Source organism: Tetrahymena thermophila (assembly GCF_000189635.1).
Source record: "Tetrahymena thermophila SB210 genomic scaffold scf_8254800, whole genome shotgun sequence".
NCBI lineage: Eukaryota > Ciliophora > Oligohymenophorea > Hymenostomatida > Tetrahymenidae > Tetrahymena > Tetrahymena thermophila.
Window position 1 is genome coordinate 1 of NW_002476556.1, and position 15,714 is coordinate 15,714.

General features: G+C 21.0%; 6 protein-coding genes across 6 annotated transcripts; 2 read left to right on the forward strand and 4 right to left on the reverse strand. All coding sequences in view use genetic code 6, as the record gives it.

The window, feature by feature from the left end:
- Positions 1-2,589: 2,589 nt before the first annotated feature.
- On the reverse strand, positions 2,590-4,787 carry TTHERM_01138230 (Serine/Threonine kinase domain protein; the record flags this gene model as incomplete). Its single annotated transcript, XM_001008550.2, has 8 exons — positions 2,590-3,276; positions 3,344-3,407; positions 3,457-3,787; positions 3,869-3,887; positions 3,945-4,058; positions 4,135-4,193; positions 4,268-4,444; positions 4,529-4,787. 8 exons carry the CDS (start codon positions 4,785-4,787, stop codon positions 2,590-2,592), a joined length of 1,710 nt encoding a protein of 569 aa, XP_001008550.2.
- A 77-nt stretch (positions 4,788-4,864) lies between these two features.
- On the reverse strand, positions 4,865-5,771 carry TTHERM_001138234 (hypothetical protein; the record flags this gene model as incomplete). The annotated part of the gene is made up of 4 exons (XM_012795740.1): positions 4,865-4,871; positions 5,033-5,273; positions 5,328-5,556; positions 5,601-5,771. The coding sequence occupies 4 exons, from the start codon at positions 5,769-5,771 to the stop codon at positions 4,865-4,867; spliced, it is 648 nt and encodes a 215-aa protein (XP_012651194.1).
- A 353-nt stretch (positions 5,772-6,124) lies between these two features.
- Positions 6,125-6,736, reverse strand: TTHERM_01138240 (LITAF-like zinc ribbon domain protein; the record flags this gene model as incomplete). Its single annotated transcript, XM_001008551.2, has 1 exon — positions 6,125-6,736. The coding sequence occupies exon 1, from the start codon at positions 6,704-6,706 to the stop codon at positions 6,125-6,127; it is 582 nt and encodes a 193-aa protein (XP_001008551.1). The 5' UTR covers positions 6,707-6,736.
- Positions 6,737-7,794: 1,058 nt separating this feature from the next.
- Positions 7,795-8,463, forward strand: TTHERM_001138243 (transmembrane protein, putative; the record flags this gene model as incomplete). The annotated part of the gene is made up of 1 exon (XM_012795741.1): positions 7,795-8,463. One exon carries the CDS (start codon positions 7,795-7,797, stop codon positions 8,461-8,463), a length of 669 nt encoding a protein of 222 aa, XP_012651195.1.
- Positions 8,464-11,336: 2,873 nt separating this feature from the next.
- On the forward strand, positions 11,337-12,300 carry TTHERM_001138247 (transmembrane protein, putative; the record flags this gene model as incomplete). The annotated part of the gene is made up of 3 exons (XM_012795742.1): positions 11,337-11,441; positions 11,512-11,637; positions 12,175-12,300. The coding sequence occupies 3 exons, from the start codon at positions 11,337-11,339 to the stop codon at positions 12,298-12,300; spliced, it is 357 nt and encodes a 118-aa protein (XP_012651196.1).
- A 1,711-nt stretch (positions 12,301-14,011) lies between these two features.
- On the reverse strand, positions 14,012-14,620 carry TTHERM_01138260 (LITAF-like zinc ribbon domain protein; the record flags this gene model as incomplete). Its single annotated transcript, XM_001008553.4, has 1 exon — positions 14,012-14,620. The coding sequence occupies exon 1, from the start codon at positions 14,549-14,551 to the stop codon at positions 14,012-14,014; it is 540 nt and encodes a 179-aa protein (XP_001008553.3). The 5' UTR covers positions 14,552-14,620.
- Between the last annotated feature and the right edge of the window lie 1,094 nt (positions 14,621-15,714).

The window sequence follows — 15,714 nt, forward strand, 5'->3', positions numbered from 1 at the left end:
ATTTATTTGTGGAATGAAGTTCTTCTTATAAAAATTTATTTAGTATTTATTTATTACTAGCTATTTATTTATTTGTATCGAAAAAGAAATTAGCCATATAATCTGAAATAATTTAAATTTTAAATTAAGCGTTTGTTAAATGTTACCGACTATATATTTTATTCATTCAGCTATTTAAATTTATTTTCCATAAATATCAATTACTCCTCTCTATAAGTAAAATATTTATTTTTTATATTTTCTTCTATCAAATTTGTCAATTATTTTACGTAAAGTCTCTATTCGTTCATTATCATATTAGAATTTAAAAAGTTAACTTTTTAAATGAAACTATCTCAAACATTTACTTGCTATTTTATTATGAAATTTGTTTAATATCTATATCAACTCAAAATAAGTAATTACTTCCTATTTTATTTTCAATTTATAGACTGTGTATTAATTAACTGACCAAAAGCTCAAAAAATTTACAATCTGTATTGAAAATTAAATAATGTTTTCTTTTATTGCAGTTTCAGTTATTTTTACATCCTTTTTTAATTATAGTTTGTTTAGACATATTTTTAAATCAATCAATAATCATCTTTTATTACCATCTATTTTAGATATTCATTTTTATTTAATATTTTATTGAACACATTTTAAAAATTAAATTAATTAAGAAAATTAATTTCTAAAGAAGTAAGCAATGAATAAATAAAGAAATATTAAATGTACCCTCTATTTCCAATTTAAAGTTTGATTAGAATCTACTTTTAGCAAACTAAACCAAAATTAATTACATCCTATTTTATGTTAAATTAGAGTAAATATTTTTGATAAAAAATTGTATGAAAATATTACTATCTATTTATTATACAAATTAAAGCTAATTCAGAATATTCTCAACAAAATAAACTAAAATTACATCCTGCATTTATTTTAATAATAACTTATAGCAAAATATTCAAGATAAAGTATATTTTATGAAATTACTTGCTATTTATTTTAAATTATTTGAAATAAATAAATAAATGAATAAACCAGGTATATTAGAAAAATAATTGTTACCTCCTAATTTAATTTAAAAATGAATAGATTGATTATTTTATAGACTTATTTCATTATATTTTTATCAAATCAATTTATTGAAATGTAATACTAGCTAAATTTATATTTATTATTAATTAATTAATTCAATATTTTTATAAAATAGCAATTTTTACTCGCTTTTGTATATGTTTTAGTAAATAAATCCTTAATCCTTATCTATTTATTTAACTCTTTTAAATCTCAAAAATTTACTAACTTTTTATTTATTTTTAGTAAAATAATTCATCAAATTGTCATAAAAATCTTTTTTTAAATAATTACACACTGTTTTTATGTCAAAATTAGTTAAATATCTTAATTCTTCAATTTATTTATTTAGTTATTTACAAGCTATTTTCATATAAATTTATTTATCAAAAATTAATCAAATTATTTTAATCATATTTTTTACATCCTATTTTTTATATTTTAATTAATTAATTAATTGAGCATCTTTTAGTCTACTAAAATATTTCAATCATATTTATTTATTACAAGCTTTTTTGAATATTTAAAATAATTAATTAATTGAGCATCTAGGATTCTAAGTAAAATATTTCAATCATATTTATTTATTACTGGCTTTTTTGAATATTTAAAATAATTAATTAATTGAGCATCTAGGATTCTAAGTAAAATATTTCAATCATATTTATTTATTACCAACTTTTTTGAATATTTAAAATAATTAATTAGTTGAGCATCTTTGATTCTAAGTAAAAGATTTGATTTATATTTATTAATTACTCCCTTTTATTAAAAAATATTTGAGAATTGAAAATCTAAAATAAAAGGTAATAAATACCTGCTATTTTAATATATAAAGGTAGTTGAGTATATCAGAATAGAAATTGCACTAAAATGTGTAAATTATTCAAAATTTACAGACTATTTTAAATTTGAAAGTGATTGAGTTAATTCGTTGAATGAGTAGAAATTAGAAAATCATACTATCTATTTATTTATATATTTATTTAAGGATTAATATTAACATTATCTTAACTGATTATCATAAAGTAAAAATCTTACCCTCTATTATTGCATATGAAGAAGAAGTATAAGATTATAAAAATAATCAGAAACATTAGGAAAATACTTGCTGTATTGTATTATTTATTACAAAAAAGGATCCATAATTTAATAACCATAAACATAATTGAGTCAAATACATCCTATTTTATAAATAATAGAAATCAAAAATCTCATTCTAAAAAATATTATTTAAGTTATAAAAATATTTTAAAGACATTTGGCCTTCTTAGTTAACTTTTTATTTGAGAATTTTAGACACTAATTTAAAATAGTTAAAAGCTTAAAAAAAAAAAAACACTGTTTAATTATCAAAATGACATTTTCAGTTCTGAATTAATCATTAAATAAAGTAACTATAAAATATTCTTTTGAATTTTGTTTTATAGAATACAAATAAGTAGGGTCCTAAAAAAATACTCTAGTTTTTCAAATTATGCTGTTATTTTTTTCACTTACTACTTTTTCTTAAAACTTTCTGTATTAATATCAATTTCGAACCCTATAGTATTTATTATTTTACTAAGTCAATATTTCTAACTCAAGAAACAATTTTGCGAGAATAGCTATAAACAAATTTTTGATTTTGAAAAATTTTATTCTTTTTCTTTTTGTGCTTTCTAAAGAAAGTTATATGATTATATTTGAAATCATGCTTCTCATTTTTTGGGTTCCAAATAAGTAATGCTTAATAGGAATAGATAACTTAAAAAGGCTATTTGCTTTGTTTTGTTTTGCTTTTTGTATTTAGTTAAAGTAAAAGCTCATTTTTTAAATTAAACTTATTAAGATTTCCATTTCAAGATAAAATAAAAATTGCCAGTTTTATTCTTAGTCATAAATCAAGTAATTTATTGTTTCTTCATACAAGTTGATGAAATAAATAAATTACTTGGTTGGTTTTTTGCTAGCTTATTAATCAATCTTTATTTGCTCTTGATTTTGCTAATTATTCTGAACGTCTGATTTTTTTTCTATTTTTTGATTCTAGATTTAATCTTGGTGACCTTATACTGGCTATTTCTAGAAAACCTATTAAGAACTTGCTTATTAATTTGAAAAAAAAGGTTAAATATTCTATTTTTAATTTCCCTATTTCTCCTATTGATTTAACAAACCATCTATTACTTTTTACATTTCCTTTATTTATTAGTTTAATTCATTAATAACTGCCTCCTATTTTTCATTAAAAAATTAAAGCAGATTAAACAAATATCTATCTTTATTAAGTAATAAAATCAACATGTTTTTATTTTTATCCATCAATCTAAGAATTGAGATATTAGACTAATTCCTTTTCATTTTTACTTTAAAAAAATTTATTTAATATTTTTATAAAAGGAATTAAAAAAGTACATGATTGGGTAAAATTTATTCTCAAAACCCTGAACATATTCAATGTCTTATCTAAACTATCTGATGTATTACTGAGCTTCTGCATCATCCATAACTTCAATAAATTTGCTTTCTAAATCAAATTCAAAAGAAACAATTCCTTTTAATACTATTAAAGCTTCCTTAACCTTTAACCTCTCTCTTGGAATGAATTTTGTCAATCCATCAATTATGTATCGAAGCTATTTCTCATAAGCAAGGTTTTAGAAGTCTGCATTATATTGCAAAGGTTGGTGCTTGCTAAAAACTAAATTCGCTTAAAATCCTGAAATCATTGTATATAACAAATAACCTATTAACCAAAAAAAAAACATTTACAAGAGATACATCTATAAATTCATGAATGATTCATGTGTATATTTCAATTAATTACCTAAAGAACATGCTTCACTCTTCAAATTAATATTATAAATTTTAATAATATTTATAAGTTTTTATCTATAAAATACTCTTTGACTTGGTTTTTACTTTACAGCTACTCCTAAGTTCTTGTATTCCTCAGAGTAAATATCAAATTTTGAGGGATCATAACATTCTGGAGCTTGGAATATAATATTTCCTTTCTTTAGATGAATTAATATAAATATAAATAAGTATCATAGCTTCATTTCTTATTTTGAGATGTAAAAAGGACTTTACATATTCATCAAAAGCATATCCAGATTATTAAGTGAGATTATCTGCAAATCCAAAATCAGCTTATTAATTAATTAATTTTATTAAATTTAAGATTAGAATAATACAATTAATCAAATATCAATGAAAGATTTACAAACAACTGCGTTTCCATTGTAATCAATTAGGATATTATCCATCTTCAGATCATTAACTAAGCATTTCTTAGAATGAATAAAGTAAAGACCCTCTGCAATATCCTTTGTGTATTTAATAGCAGATAACTCATTCAATCTTTAATTTTAGGTATTCTTAATAATATCACTCAATGTTCCTATTTTTTATCGAGATATTCCATTTAATTTATGCATTAAGAGATGGATGCTATAAAATTTTGAAGGTAATGAATGATATATACCTAAACATTCGGTAAGGACTAAGAAGATATAATCATTTCCTTCTATCTTGTGTAGAAGATTGGCTACATAAGGAGAGCCCTTGCATTAATTGAGCATTTAGATTTCTTACTAAACTTAACCTAAAATAACTTGATCAACATTGTCCTTTGAATCTTTAATAGGAATTCCTTTGATAGCATACCTCTTGTTAGTTGATTTTTCCTTTGCTAATACAACTAATCCTTGAGCTCCTTAACCCTAAAAATCTAAATTCATCATATCCTTTTTGCAATAACTCGCTCTTCATATCTTTGTAAACCATATTTTAGGCTTTACTCAATGTAGGTTCATTAATGTCAGAAACTTTTGGGATTTTTAGAATAAATAATGATTAATGCTGCTTATACTAAAAAATGTTTTGATTTATGGCTTTAAATTGATAGGAGGCCTTAAATTTAAAAAAATGATACTCTGATAGTTGAATATCATCAAATAATTATGGAAATTAAAAAAATGCAATTTACTAAGCAACTCTTGTTTTTGAAGCATTTAAATACCCTTATCTGCATACATCTATCTAATTTTCTATCTATTTTGGATATGCTGAAGTAGCTTCAACTTTACCATTTCGTGTTGCTATTGATTTTAGCTGATTTATTCCATTAGATCTACCTTATTTTACTAATTATTCTTTTACCTATTAATTTAACAAATTAATCAAATTATTAAAATATTATGAAGAAACAAAGAGCGACTTTAGTTTTTCTCAACGAATTCATAAACAAAAACATATGCATTAATTAATAGTATCATGATTACATATTAGAATATTTGTTTTTTGTTAATATTTAAGAGTAGCTAGCTAATCTTTTATTATGAAAAGTGAACATATTTTCAAAAACTTATTTATCTATATTTATAAAGCAAATAATTTTTTATTTAATGCTAAAAATAATTAATTTATATTATATATTGCTAATAAATAATCTAAAGGATTGGATTTATTTACACCAATAAAGTCTATTTCAAAAATATTAAATATGAGAATCTATGGATAATTTGATCTTTTTTAATATAAAGCTTTTTGATAACATTTAGTTAAAAATAGATATTTTTTCTATTAATTGTATTATTTTTGCTAAAAATTTTAATTATTTAATAAAATTGATTGTAAAAAATATATGAATTTATGTATTCATTTTTATAGTTATGTAGTTAACACAAAAATATTAAAGCTAATTAAATTATAATTTAATCATTCATATCAATTTTATATATAATTTTATTATTTAATTTGACCTGTCAGTGGTAACCATTTGATTTTTCTTACTTGGCATGAAATGAGTAAGTACTATTTATATCTTCTATATATATATATATATATATAGTACGCTAGAGTACTGCCTTTTTTAAGACTACATACACGAATAATAATAATATATTATATTTTATAATAGTTTTTAAAAAATTCATTTTTTCTAAAAAATTTATTTTTTTTAATTAGTAAGTAATATCATTATTATGTTACAAAAATAAAATATAAAGTAAAATATTTAAAACTAATAATTTTTATTTATAAAATGCTAATTTCAGAGCAATATTTTACTAGATACTTTTCACCATCTTCTTTTTTTGGAATTCTTGCTTTCTATGAATTTGCATACTCCTAAATCTTCATTACAGTTGGGGCAAGAGTGAAATTTATCTTTGACAGCCTTAACTGTTCCAAGAGTTAAAGTTGCGGTAGCTAAACCGATTAATCCTGGCGCTCTTTAGTATTTTATGTCAGTGACAACTAATTTATTACATTTAGGGCAAACTACTTATACTGGTTCAGAAGCCTTTGCACATATTTGCTTAGCACTTAGTTGATTTCCTTATTGCTATTATTATTACTATAATTAGGTCTAATTATTATACTCCTATTGTTAGTACATTTAGGGTTAATAAGATTGAGGTTATTGATAATACTATTAGTTATAACCATTTTATTTCTAATCTATTTGAGGTTAATTGGATAGTTATTATTATTAGTATTATTGCTATTATTAGCACATTTAAGACTAAGAACCGAATTATTATTGTTAATTATAACCATTATACATCATTTATTAATCGAAACCACCATTTGTAGTAGCAGGTTAAGGAGGTAAAGGTGGATATTTAGCTTATTATGGAAAGTATGGGTCTTAATACATTTTGTTAATGAGTTTTTTGCGTATTTTAGCTTTTATCAATTTGTTTGTTAAATTTTAATTATTAGTAATTCGAAGAGTTACTTTTTAAAAGAATGCCATTTAAATGGAAGCATTTTAAAAAATCAGAATTACTTATTGAAATTAAAGTAACGATATTAAAATCTGATGAAATTTTTGAAAGGATAAATAATCATTGTTTTTTGAATGAATTTTTTAATTGATTATTAAAGATTTGTCTATTTCTTAATTAAACACATTTTTTTTTACTTAAAAACCCTTTCAAAAGAAAGAAAAATTAATTAACTCAGAAATAGAAAAACAAATTTCTATTAATTTCTATTAATGCTCTATGAATACAGAATCAAATCAATATATATATATATTTATATTGACAAATTAATTATTATTAACTGGTTTTTTTTATGAATAGTAAAATAGAGTATGATGATTAGTTAATAAATATTACAAATTATCATTGAATTTTAATATTAAAATGATTGATTGTTAAAAGCAATAAATAAATGTTTCTAATATTTAATTTAATTTTCTTTAAAAGACTTTGATTAAGTTACTAAAGCAATTTCATAAAACATTGATATAAATTTAATACACTATTGGAAGAATAAATAGATTAATTAAATATGAAGCTAAATTTTAATGTGGAGCAAATATAATTTTATATATGCAATTTATGATATAAAAAACATATTTTTTAGCAAATATAAATAATATTTAAATTTAAAAAAATTTATTTTGTGAAACAAATATAAGAATAAAAATAAGAATTGCAAAAGGAACGAAATATTGGATAATTAAAATGAAATTAAAAAATGCTTGATAATACTTTTAAGATTTCATCCTATCTAGCTTAATGATCGATCTTTGAAATCTCAGTCAGAGATATTTTTTTTGAGAGCTTTGATGCCCATAATAGATATCATAGCATAAGGCATTAAAGCGGTTTCACAAATAGTTTTATATAGAACCTCATATTATCCCAGTTTTACTTATTTTGAAACTATTCCATTTTATTTTAAAAAATTATTGCTCATAATTTACTTTGATTATATGTACTTTTAAGACGAAATATGAACTAATTAATACTACTGATTTTTTAGATTATTTTTTACCATCAGATAAAAATTTTTTTAATTTCTAAATAAAATTTAGCTTTAAATTATATTATAAAATAAGAATTACTAAAATAATAAAGAAAACTACCATGTTCTCAACCCTATCAAAGTGTTTTTGTAGTTTTTATGAATTAAAATAATTATACTAAGGCTGAAGTCACCCTAGATGAAGATGACCTCTTTGTTTTGAATTCTTTAGTCCCCTATGAAAACATGTAGACAATCCTTGTTATCCTAAAAATGATCTTAATGATGAACTTATTAACTCACATATAAGATATATTAATTTTATTGCTCTGCTTACTAGAGACAAACCTGATTACCCTCAATTTTTATCTAATTTGCTTAAAAAATGTGAGGAAATTGCACAAGAAATGGAAAATTACATCATAAAAAGGCTTCATAAATATAATATGTATAAATATTATTTTAGTATATAACTAATAAACTCTATTTGCTTGCATAGCTTTATAAATAATGTGTTTTAACTATTAAAATAATAACAATAACAATAACTGTAACTTACTTTTTAAAGCAAAAAAAAGTAATTTTTAGATTTAAAAGCAAAAAAAAAAATATTTTCTATTTTTTAAAAATTAAAGCATTTTTTAAAAATAGGGATGAACAAACAGTTTTTATGGGTCTCTTTATAATTAATGATAAAAATAAAGTATAAAATTATGCTAAAAATATAATCAATTATCATTTTTTATAAAAATTAATATAAATTACATTATCAATTTTAAACCTATTATAAAATAATTTGTTTAAGAAATCATTAGTGCTATCAAATTCACTTAGTTTTAAATAAGAGGAGTCTGTCCTTCTTTATTTTGAATTGGATTTTAACTTGGACAAAAGAATATTACAGTTTACAGTAAATTAATTAGTTTATCGGAAAATTTCTGCTAACTTTTGATCAAAATAGAAAAAAGGGATTTCTAATAGAAATTAAAAAGTGATAAGAAATTAATCTAATAATTCTTCTTCTGCAAACTTAATTGGTATAAAATAATCTTTGTTTTTATTGTTTAATTAGCAGAGAGTTGGTAATAACATATAATCAATAATTCACTAATTCCAAAACAAATTAATTTAAAGTAAAAAAAATAAGTAAATAGGAAAAATAATTAAAATGTACTTTTTAAAATTTTATCTATTAATTTTAGCTTTCTCTGTTTTATAAACAAAATCATAATATGAATTAAATATGAAGGTAATTGGAGATGAAAATTGCGATAAGTATATTATATAATAGCTAAATCAATACAATATTAATTATTCTTGCTAAGGAAATAATATAATAGTAGAAAACTAAGATATAATAGCTTTTGAGTTAAATTTAAAAGATTCGAATATTTTTTCTTAGATAATAATTTAGGATGTCAAAGTTGTTAATATAAATAGTCTTAACTTAGAAAATCTTTAATCTTAAAATATGAATATGTTAATATCTTTTAATAGAATATAAGATTTAAAAATAAAAAATATTAGTATTTCTAAGTCAATAAAGTCCTTTTAAAATTTAATTAATGCCTATAATATTAATTAAATTACTGTAGGCTAAATATTTCTAAAAGATCTTTTCATCAGATAAATTAGATAAGCAATTTCATTCACCTCTACAATTATTTAAATAGATTAAATAAGCTTAATTAACTCTTAAGTGTGTTAATTATATTTTTATGGTTATGATAAATTAATGATAAATAAGATTTAAAAGATACTAAATGCAAGTTTTATTCAATTTAATGAATGCTTTGTGGATTTTATTTTTCAATCACTTAATGAAGTACATATTTTGACCATATATATAGATATAAGTTATATTAATACCTCTCTTACGAAGATATTTAATACATTTGCTAAATTTTAAATTTAAAGAAATGAATCTGGCGAAGGATCAATATTAATAAGTTTGATATAATTCAAATCATCTTTTGTTGCTTCATCATATATTGAAGTCATATAGTTTAATTAAAATATTTTATAAAATAATTTATTGATTATTGAATTGATTTATTAAAAAAATGATAGTAATAGCTCTTTATAATTAGATGTATAATTTATAAAATATTTTAATATCTATAAAATATCTTTAGAAGGATTTTCTGACTCTATTTAATCTAATAACTATGAAAGTTTAATTAAATCTTTTAGTACAGTATTTATTAATATTTATTCTATATCTGTGTTAAAAAGTGAAAATATAAATGGACCTATTATTTAATGCTTGAATTCTTAATATGTTGAAATAAAAAGTATGTCCTTATCAAATTTAATAATTTATTCTAGCTTTCTTGATTTAGAAAATATTTAATATTTGTCTTTCTATAATATTGATATAGTAAACACAACATTTTATGGACATTTGATAAATGCTTAATAAATTTTATCTTTTTCATTAAAATTTTTTAATATATAATAAATACTTATCAATTCAAAATCGCTAATTAATATAAAAAGTGTAGGCGATGGCATCTTTTAAAATATTTAACTTAAAAAAATAGACACAGACCAAAAATAATCTATAATTTTCTATATCGAATTAGAACAACAATTAAAATAAAATAATATCACATTTTAAACAGTTGATGCAGATTTATTATCTAAAAGTAACTTATAATTCTTAACTTTAGATGGCTCGTATTATGAATTTTCTATGGAGTAATCTAAAATAATAAATGGTCTTCTATTACTTTTGGTGGTTGCTTACATTTTATTAACACTTTTAATACTAATTAATAGTAAAATATAAGGATTTAGGATACTACATTTAAATAGTGCAGGAGCAATTATTTAGGGGGTGCTATTTCTGGGGTATCTAAAATTTGGTCATAACGTAACTATTTTATTGAGTGCAGTAGCTAAATAGGTGGTGTTATATATGCTGTTTAGGAGTTAAATAGTGATATAAATGAGACCTCATTTGAATAAAATAAAGGTTATTTAGCAGCTAATATAGCTAATAAATCTCCTTTAAAGTTAAAAATCTTAGAAATTTTAGAAATAAATTAAATGAATTCTAATGATGAAAATTTATTTACATAAATTAATTCATATTTGTTTCCTGGACTCACCTATATTATAAGATTATCTATAGAAGTAGATGGAGAATAGCATAATCAATACAAAAATAACAATAATTTTGGTAATCTCTATTAACTTTTAGTTTCACCTTCATAAAATTTTATTTCTTAAACCCCTACTCAACTTTATTCTATCAACTTTCCCTTTATTTTATGGTCTGCAAGAGATATATCTTAGTGGTAAGTAAGAAATAGAATTGGAAGCTATTTAGATTTATTTAGCCTAGCTTTATACTTTAAAAGAAAGTTAATATAAAATATATAATGGGTGTAAAGAGCAAGGAATGGAAAAAGTATATTTAGATAAATATTCAAGCACTCAATTCATGTGTTAATACTGTGAATAAATGAAGGTAAGCTACTATGGGGTATGTCAATAATGTTAAGTTGAATATTTTTCATAATGTTATGGAAATTACTCTGAACTAAAATCATCATATTGGAGGTCAATATATTCAGTAGAGTCTTAAGATATTTACTATTGTTCTAATAATCCCTCAAGTTGTTAAGGAGGTAAATTAAATTTATTTAAATTTGATTGATAATAAAATTATTTATTTAACTATAATATTTCTAAATAAAGGTAGTGGAATAGGAAATGAGCTTTGCTATGAAGGCCATGTAGGAGCCTAATGTTTGGACTGTGATCTTTATGGTGCTTATTGGAATGAAAGATTTTCTAATGTGGGTTTCTTTTAATGTGTAAAGTGTAGTTCAATATCTTCTAATACTATAAAAATTATAGTATTGCTAACTATTTTGATGGTTAGTCTACCATTTATTTTATATTCTACCTTGAAAAAGCTTAAAAATGAAATTCTAGCACTTTATTTATCTAAAATGGGTATTTTTTTCATTCGGAAAACATTGCAGCAATAGACATTGACTTCTACTTACATTAAGATTTTACTATTTCATACTTAAATTTATTTCATATCAAATTAATTCACCAAAGTGGATATACTTTCTACTTTATTTTAGTTCTAGTTTTTACTCTACAATCCCTTAAGCTCCTCTTTTCTCTCTTTAAACTGCTTAATTTCTCAGTATAAACCTGAATCAACTAACATAGGATACACTGAACTTCTTTTAACATTTATGATCCCAATATTTATTTGCTCATTAACAATTCTTGTGTCAATTTGTTTATTTATTTTAAAAAGAAAGCTATTTAGAAGGAGCCTATATATGTCTATCCTCACTTTTATATATATGTTTATGATAGTTTTTTACTCAATTCTATTAGAGAAAACGCTTAGTAGTTTCTTTTGTCTAAAACTTGACAAGGATAAATATTATTCTCTTATTGACCTAAGTTTGGAATGTGGAAACTCTCCAGAACTCTATAGAATATAATGTCTAAGCTTAGTGATATTAATCTTATTTTTGGTAGTTTTTACATTTGTAGTCTTTGCAAAGCTAATTTAATCACGAAAGAGACTAAATAAAGTTAAAGTCATGTTTGCATTTGGGTTTTTATACATTGAATATAAAACAAAATTTTTCTATTGGGAGATGGTAAGAATTTTAGTGAAAAGCTTGATCATTTTATTATATGTGTGTTTGAAGTAATATCCTTAGATTAGTCTCATTATGATTTCTATAACATTATTTTCTTATATTATGGCTTTAATAAGATTTAATCCTTTCATTTCAGCATTTTTAAATAATTTAGAAACAATATCAATAATAATTTCAAACATGATACTTCTTTCGTCTATAATGTATTTGCAGTAGAATTAGGATGAAGATAATAATTTTCAAGATTTTAGAGTTGTGTTTTACTTAATAATTTAGATATGTAACATGCTGTTTTTCTTTTATTGTATTTGGCTAGTAATAACGTCTTTTCTAGAAAAATAAATATAAAAATTAAAAAAATGTATTAAATGGAGATGTATTTAAAGATTAAAATCTACAGATAATATGAAAATAAATAAAAATGTTAAAAAAATGATAGCATGTATGAAATAAATGCAAATAAGTTAAAAATTAGATTATTCTTTACAACCCTTGTCACACTATGATTTATAAAATGATTTAGATTGATAGGTAGATAGCTTTTAAAAAGTATCGCTTTGAATTAAAATTTTTTTGATAAAAGCGGGTTTATAATATTTTTTGTTAGGTATATAATCCATATTTTGTAATAAATAAATTATTAAAAAGTAAATTTTTTTAAATAAGAAAATTTTTAATCTATAAATATACCCATAAATATGAATTAAAAAAAATTGTAACATTTATAAATAAATTTCATACATGATAAATTTTATTAATTTTATTGTAATTTTTTGCTGATTTTTTTTACCGTAATATTGAATTATCAACTAAAAAATATGATCTATTGATCAATAATATATCAATTAATAGCTCTTAACATTTTCTATATAAACATATATTTACTATTTCATGTCAACCAGTCGACCAGTGTCTCAATTATTTTTTAGAAGTTTCCAACATTTTTTAATGGGCAATAATACTCTTTTTGATAAAATAAATAGTTAAATTTAATAAGAAAATAAAACAAAAAATGTATTACTTTTTGCGATTTATACTATTTATTTAAGGTAAAATTTTATTCTTAATTTTTCATTATGATCAGTTTGTAAAATTTATATAGAAGACTGCTAATTTGAAGAGATTTTTAAATTATTGTAGATATAACTTTTGATTTGATTGAATATTAATTGTATTATATTATAATAAAAAATAAATAATTTATATACTAAATTTATAATAAATTAGATAAATAATTAAGTTATTTATATATTGATATTAAAATTTAAAATTATATTCGTTTTTATACTATTAATTAAACTAAATTTATATTTAAAATACACCAACAATTTAAAAATTTTTTAGACCTTTTAAGCTTTTTAATCAAAAATAATAAATAAGTGATATTTATGATTTTTTTTAGCTCTTTATTTTAATTTAGCAAATCAATAAATTAATAAAAAAATAATTTTAAATTTTTGTAAACCAAAAACTTATTGATAGATAATAGAAACTATTGAAAGACAATACAATCAAATATATTAAAAATGAATACTAAAAGTATTTATTAAGATTGTAAAAAATCACTTTCTTTTAATTTTTTTGCCTTTTATGACTTAGCATACTCCTATTTCTGCGTTGCAGTTTGGGCAATAATGGAATTTATCTTTAGTAGCTGAAACTAATCCAAGAGTTACTGTATTAAAGGCTAGTGAGATCAAGCCTGGTGGTCTAACTTTTTTAATATCTGTTAAAACATATTTGTTGCAATTAGGACAAACCACTGATACTGGGTCAGAAGTATTTGCACAAATTTGTTTTGCTGTCAACTAAGCAGCTTATGGTTAGGATAGTTATTATTACTGTTACATTTAAGGTTAATTAGAAAATGGTTGTTATTAGTACATTTAAGGTTGATATTATTATGGATATGCTTAATATTGAGGATTGTTAATCATTTATTATTGGTTCATTTAAGGTTATACCACAGGTTGTTGCTAATATTATTAATATTAAGGATTATTCGCCATGTAATAAACAGGTTCGCCAACAGTTTAAGCTGGTTAAGGAGCTAGTGGTGGGTATTTAACTTAATTCTATTATTAGAATTGCTCTTAGTTCATTTATTTAGAAATAATGTTTTAAAATAAGGTTTTAAGTGTTAGTAATCTATTGGATTTTAATTTTTTATATTGAATTTGTCTGTGTTAAGGAAAGTCTTTTTTAATCAATTGTTTGAATTTTGATTAAATTTCTTAATTAAAAAATGAGTAAAGACCTATAAAAATCTGATTAGTTTTTTTCACCACAAAAATGAATTACATTAAACATATATATTATTTTTAATTAAATTTCAAAGATCTTTTCTACTCCTAATTAAATACGTCGAAATTACTCCAAAATGAATTGAATTTTTAATTAAAAATTAATTAAAAATAGACAAATTTCAAATTACATATTTTAATTCCAATTCAAAAATTAAACTTCAAATCTATTCTATTTCTTTATTAATTTCCTTTTCAAAGTGGAAATAGACTTGTTTATTAATTTAGTTCTAATAAGGCACTAAATAAAGGTTTAAGCCTTTACTGATATCAAATATATTCATTTTTTTTTAAAGTTTCTTTCAAAAATATTCAAATTCTTTCTAATTTAAAGTAATTAGAACTGAATTATTGAAATATTTTTAAAAAAAACTAAAATTTTCTTTTAAATAGCATTTCATATTATTAATATGCCAAAGAATAAATTTTTGAAAGCAGTACAAATTTATTTTTTACATGTCTGTCTTTTTAAATATTTAAATAAAAGCTTTTAAATAATAAAATTAAAAAAAATATTTGAAGAATTAAACAGAATAATAAATATTTAAAAAAAAGTTAAAGAAATATTCACTTACTATTAAAATATAAAGGGATATTTAAATAATGTTATTTAAAACTGATTATTTTTGAGATACTTTAAAAGTCATAAAAATAAATGTTAGAGATTTTTAATGGAAAAATTATATTATTTTGCTATCTTATTAAATATGCGATATTTAAAAAAATAAAGCATTTAGCCTGAGCTGGTTTTATATTAATTCATTATAAAATATTATTTTTATGCGTTTTTAGCTATTTTAAATTAACAATATAAATGTTTTTTTATTTATTTATTATAAAATATTGATTTTGTGCGCTACTAGCTATTTTTAATTAAAATTCTTAAGCAATCAAAATACTTTAATTAATTCATACATAAAAACAGCTGGAATGTCTCAATTTATAAGTATAATAATATAATA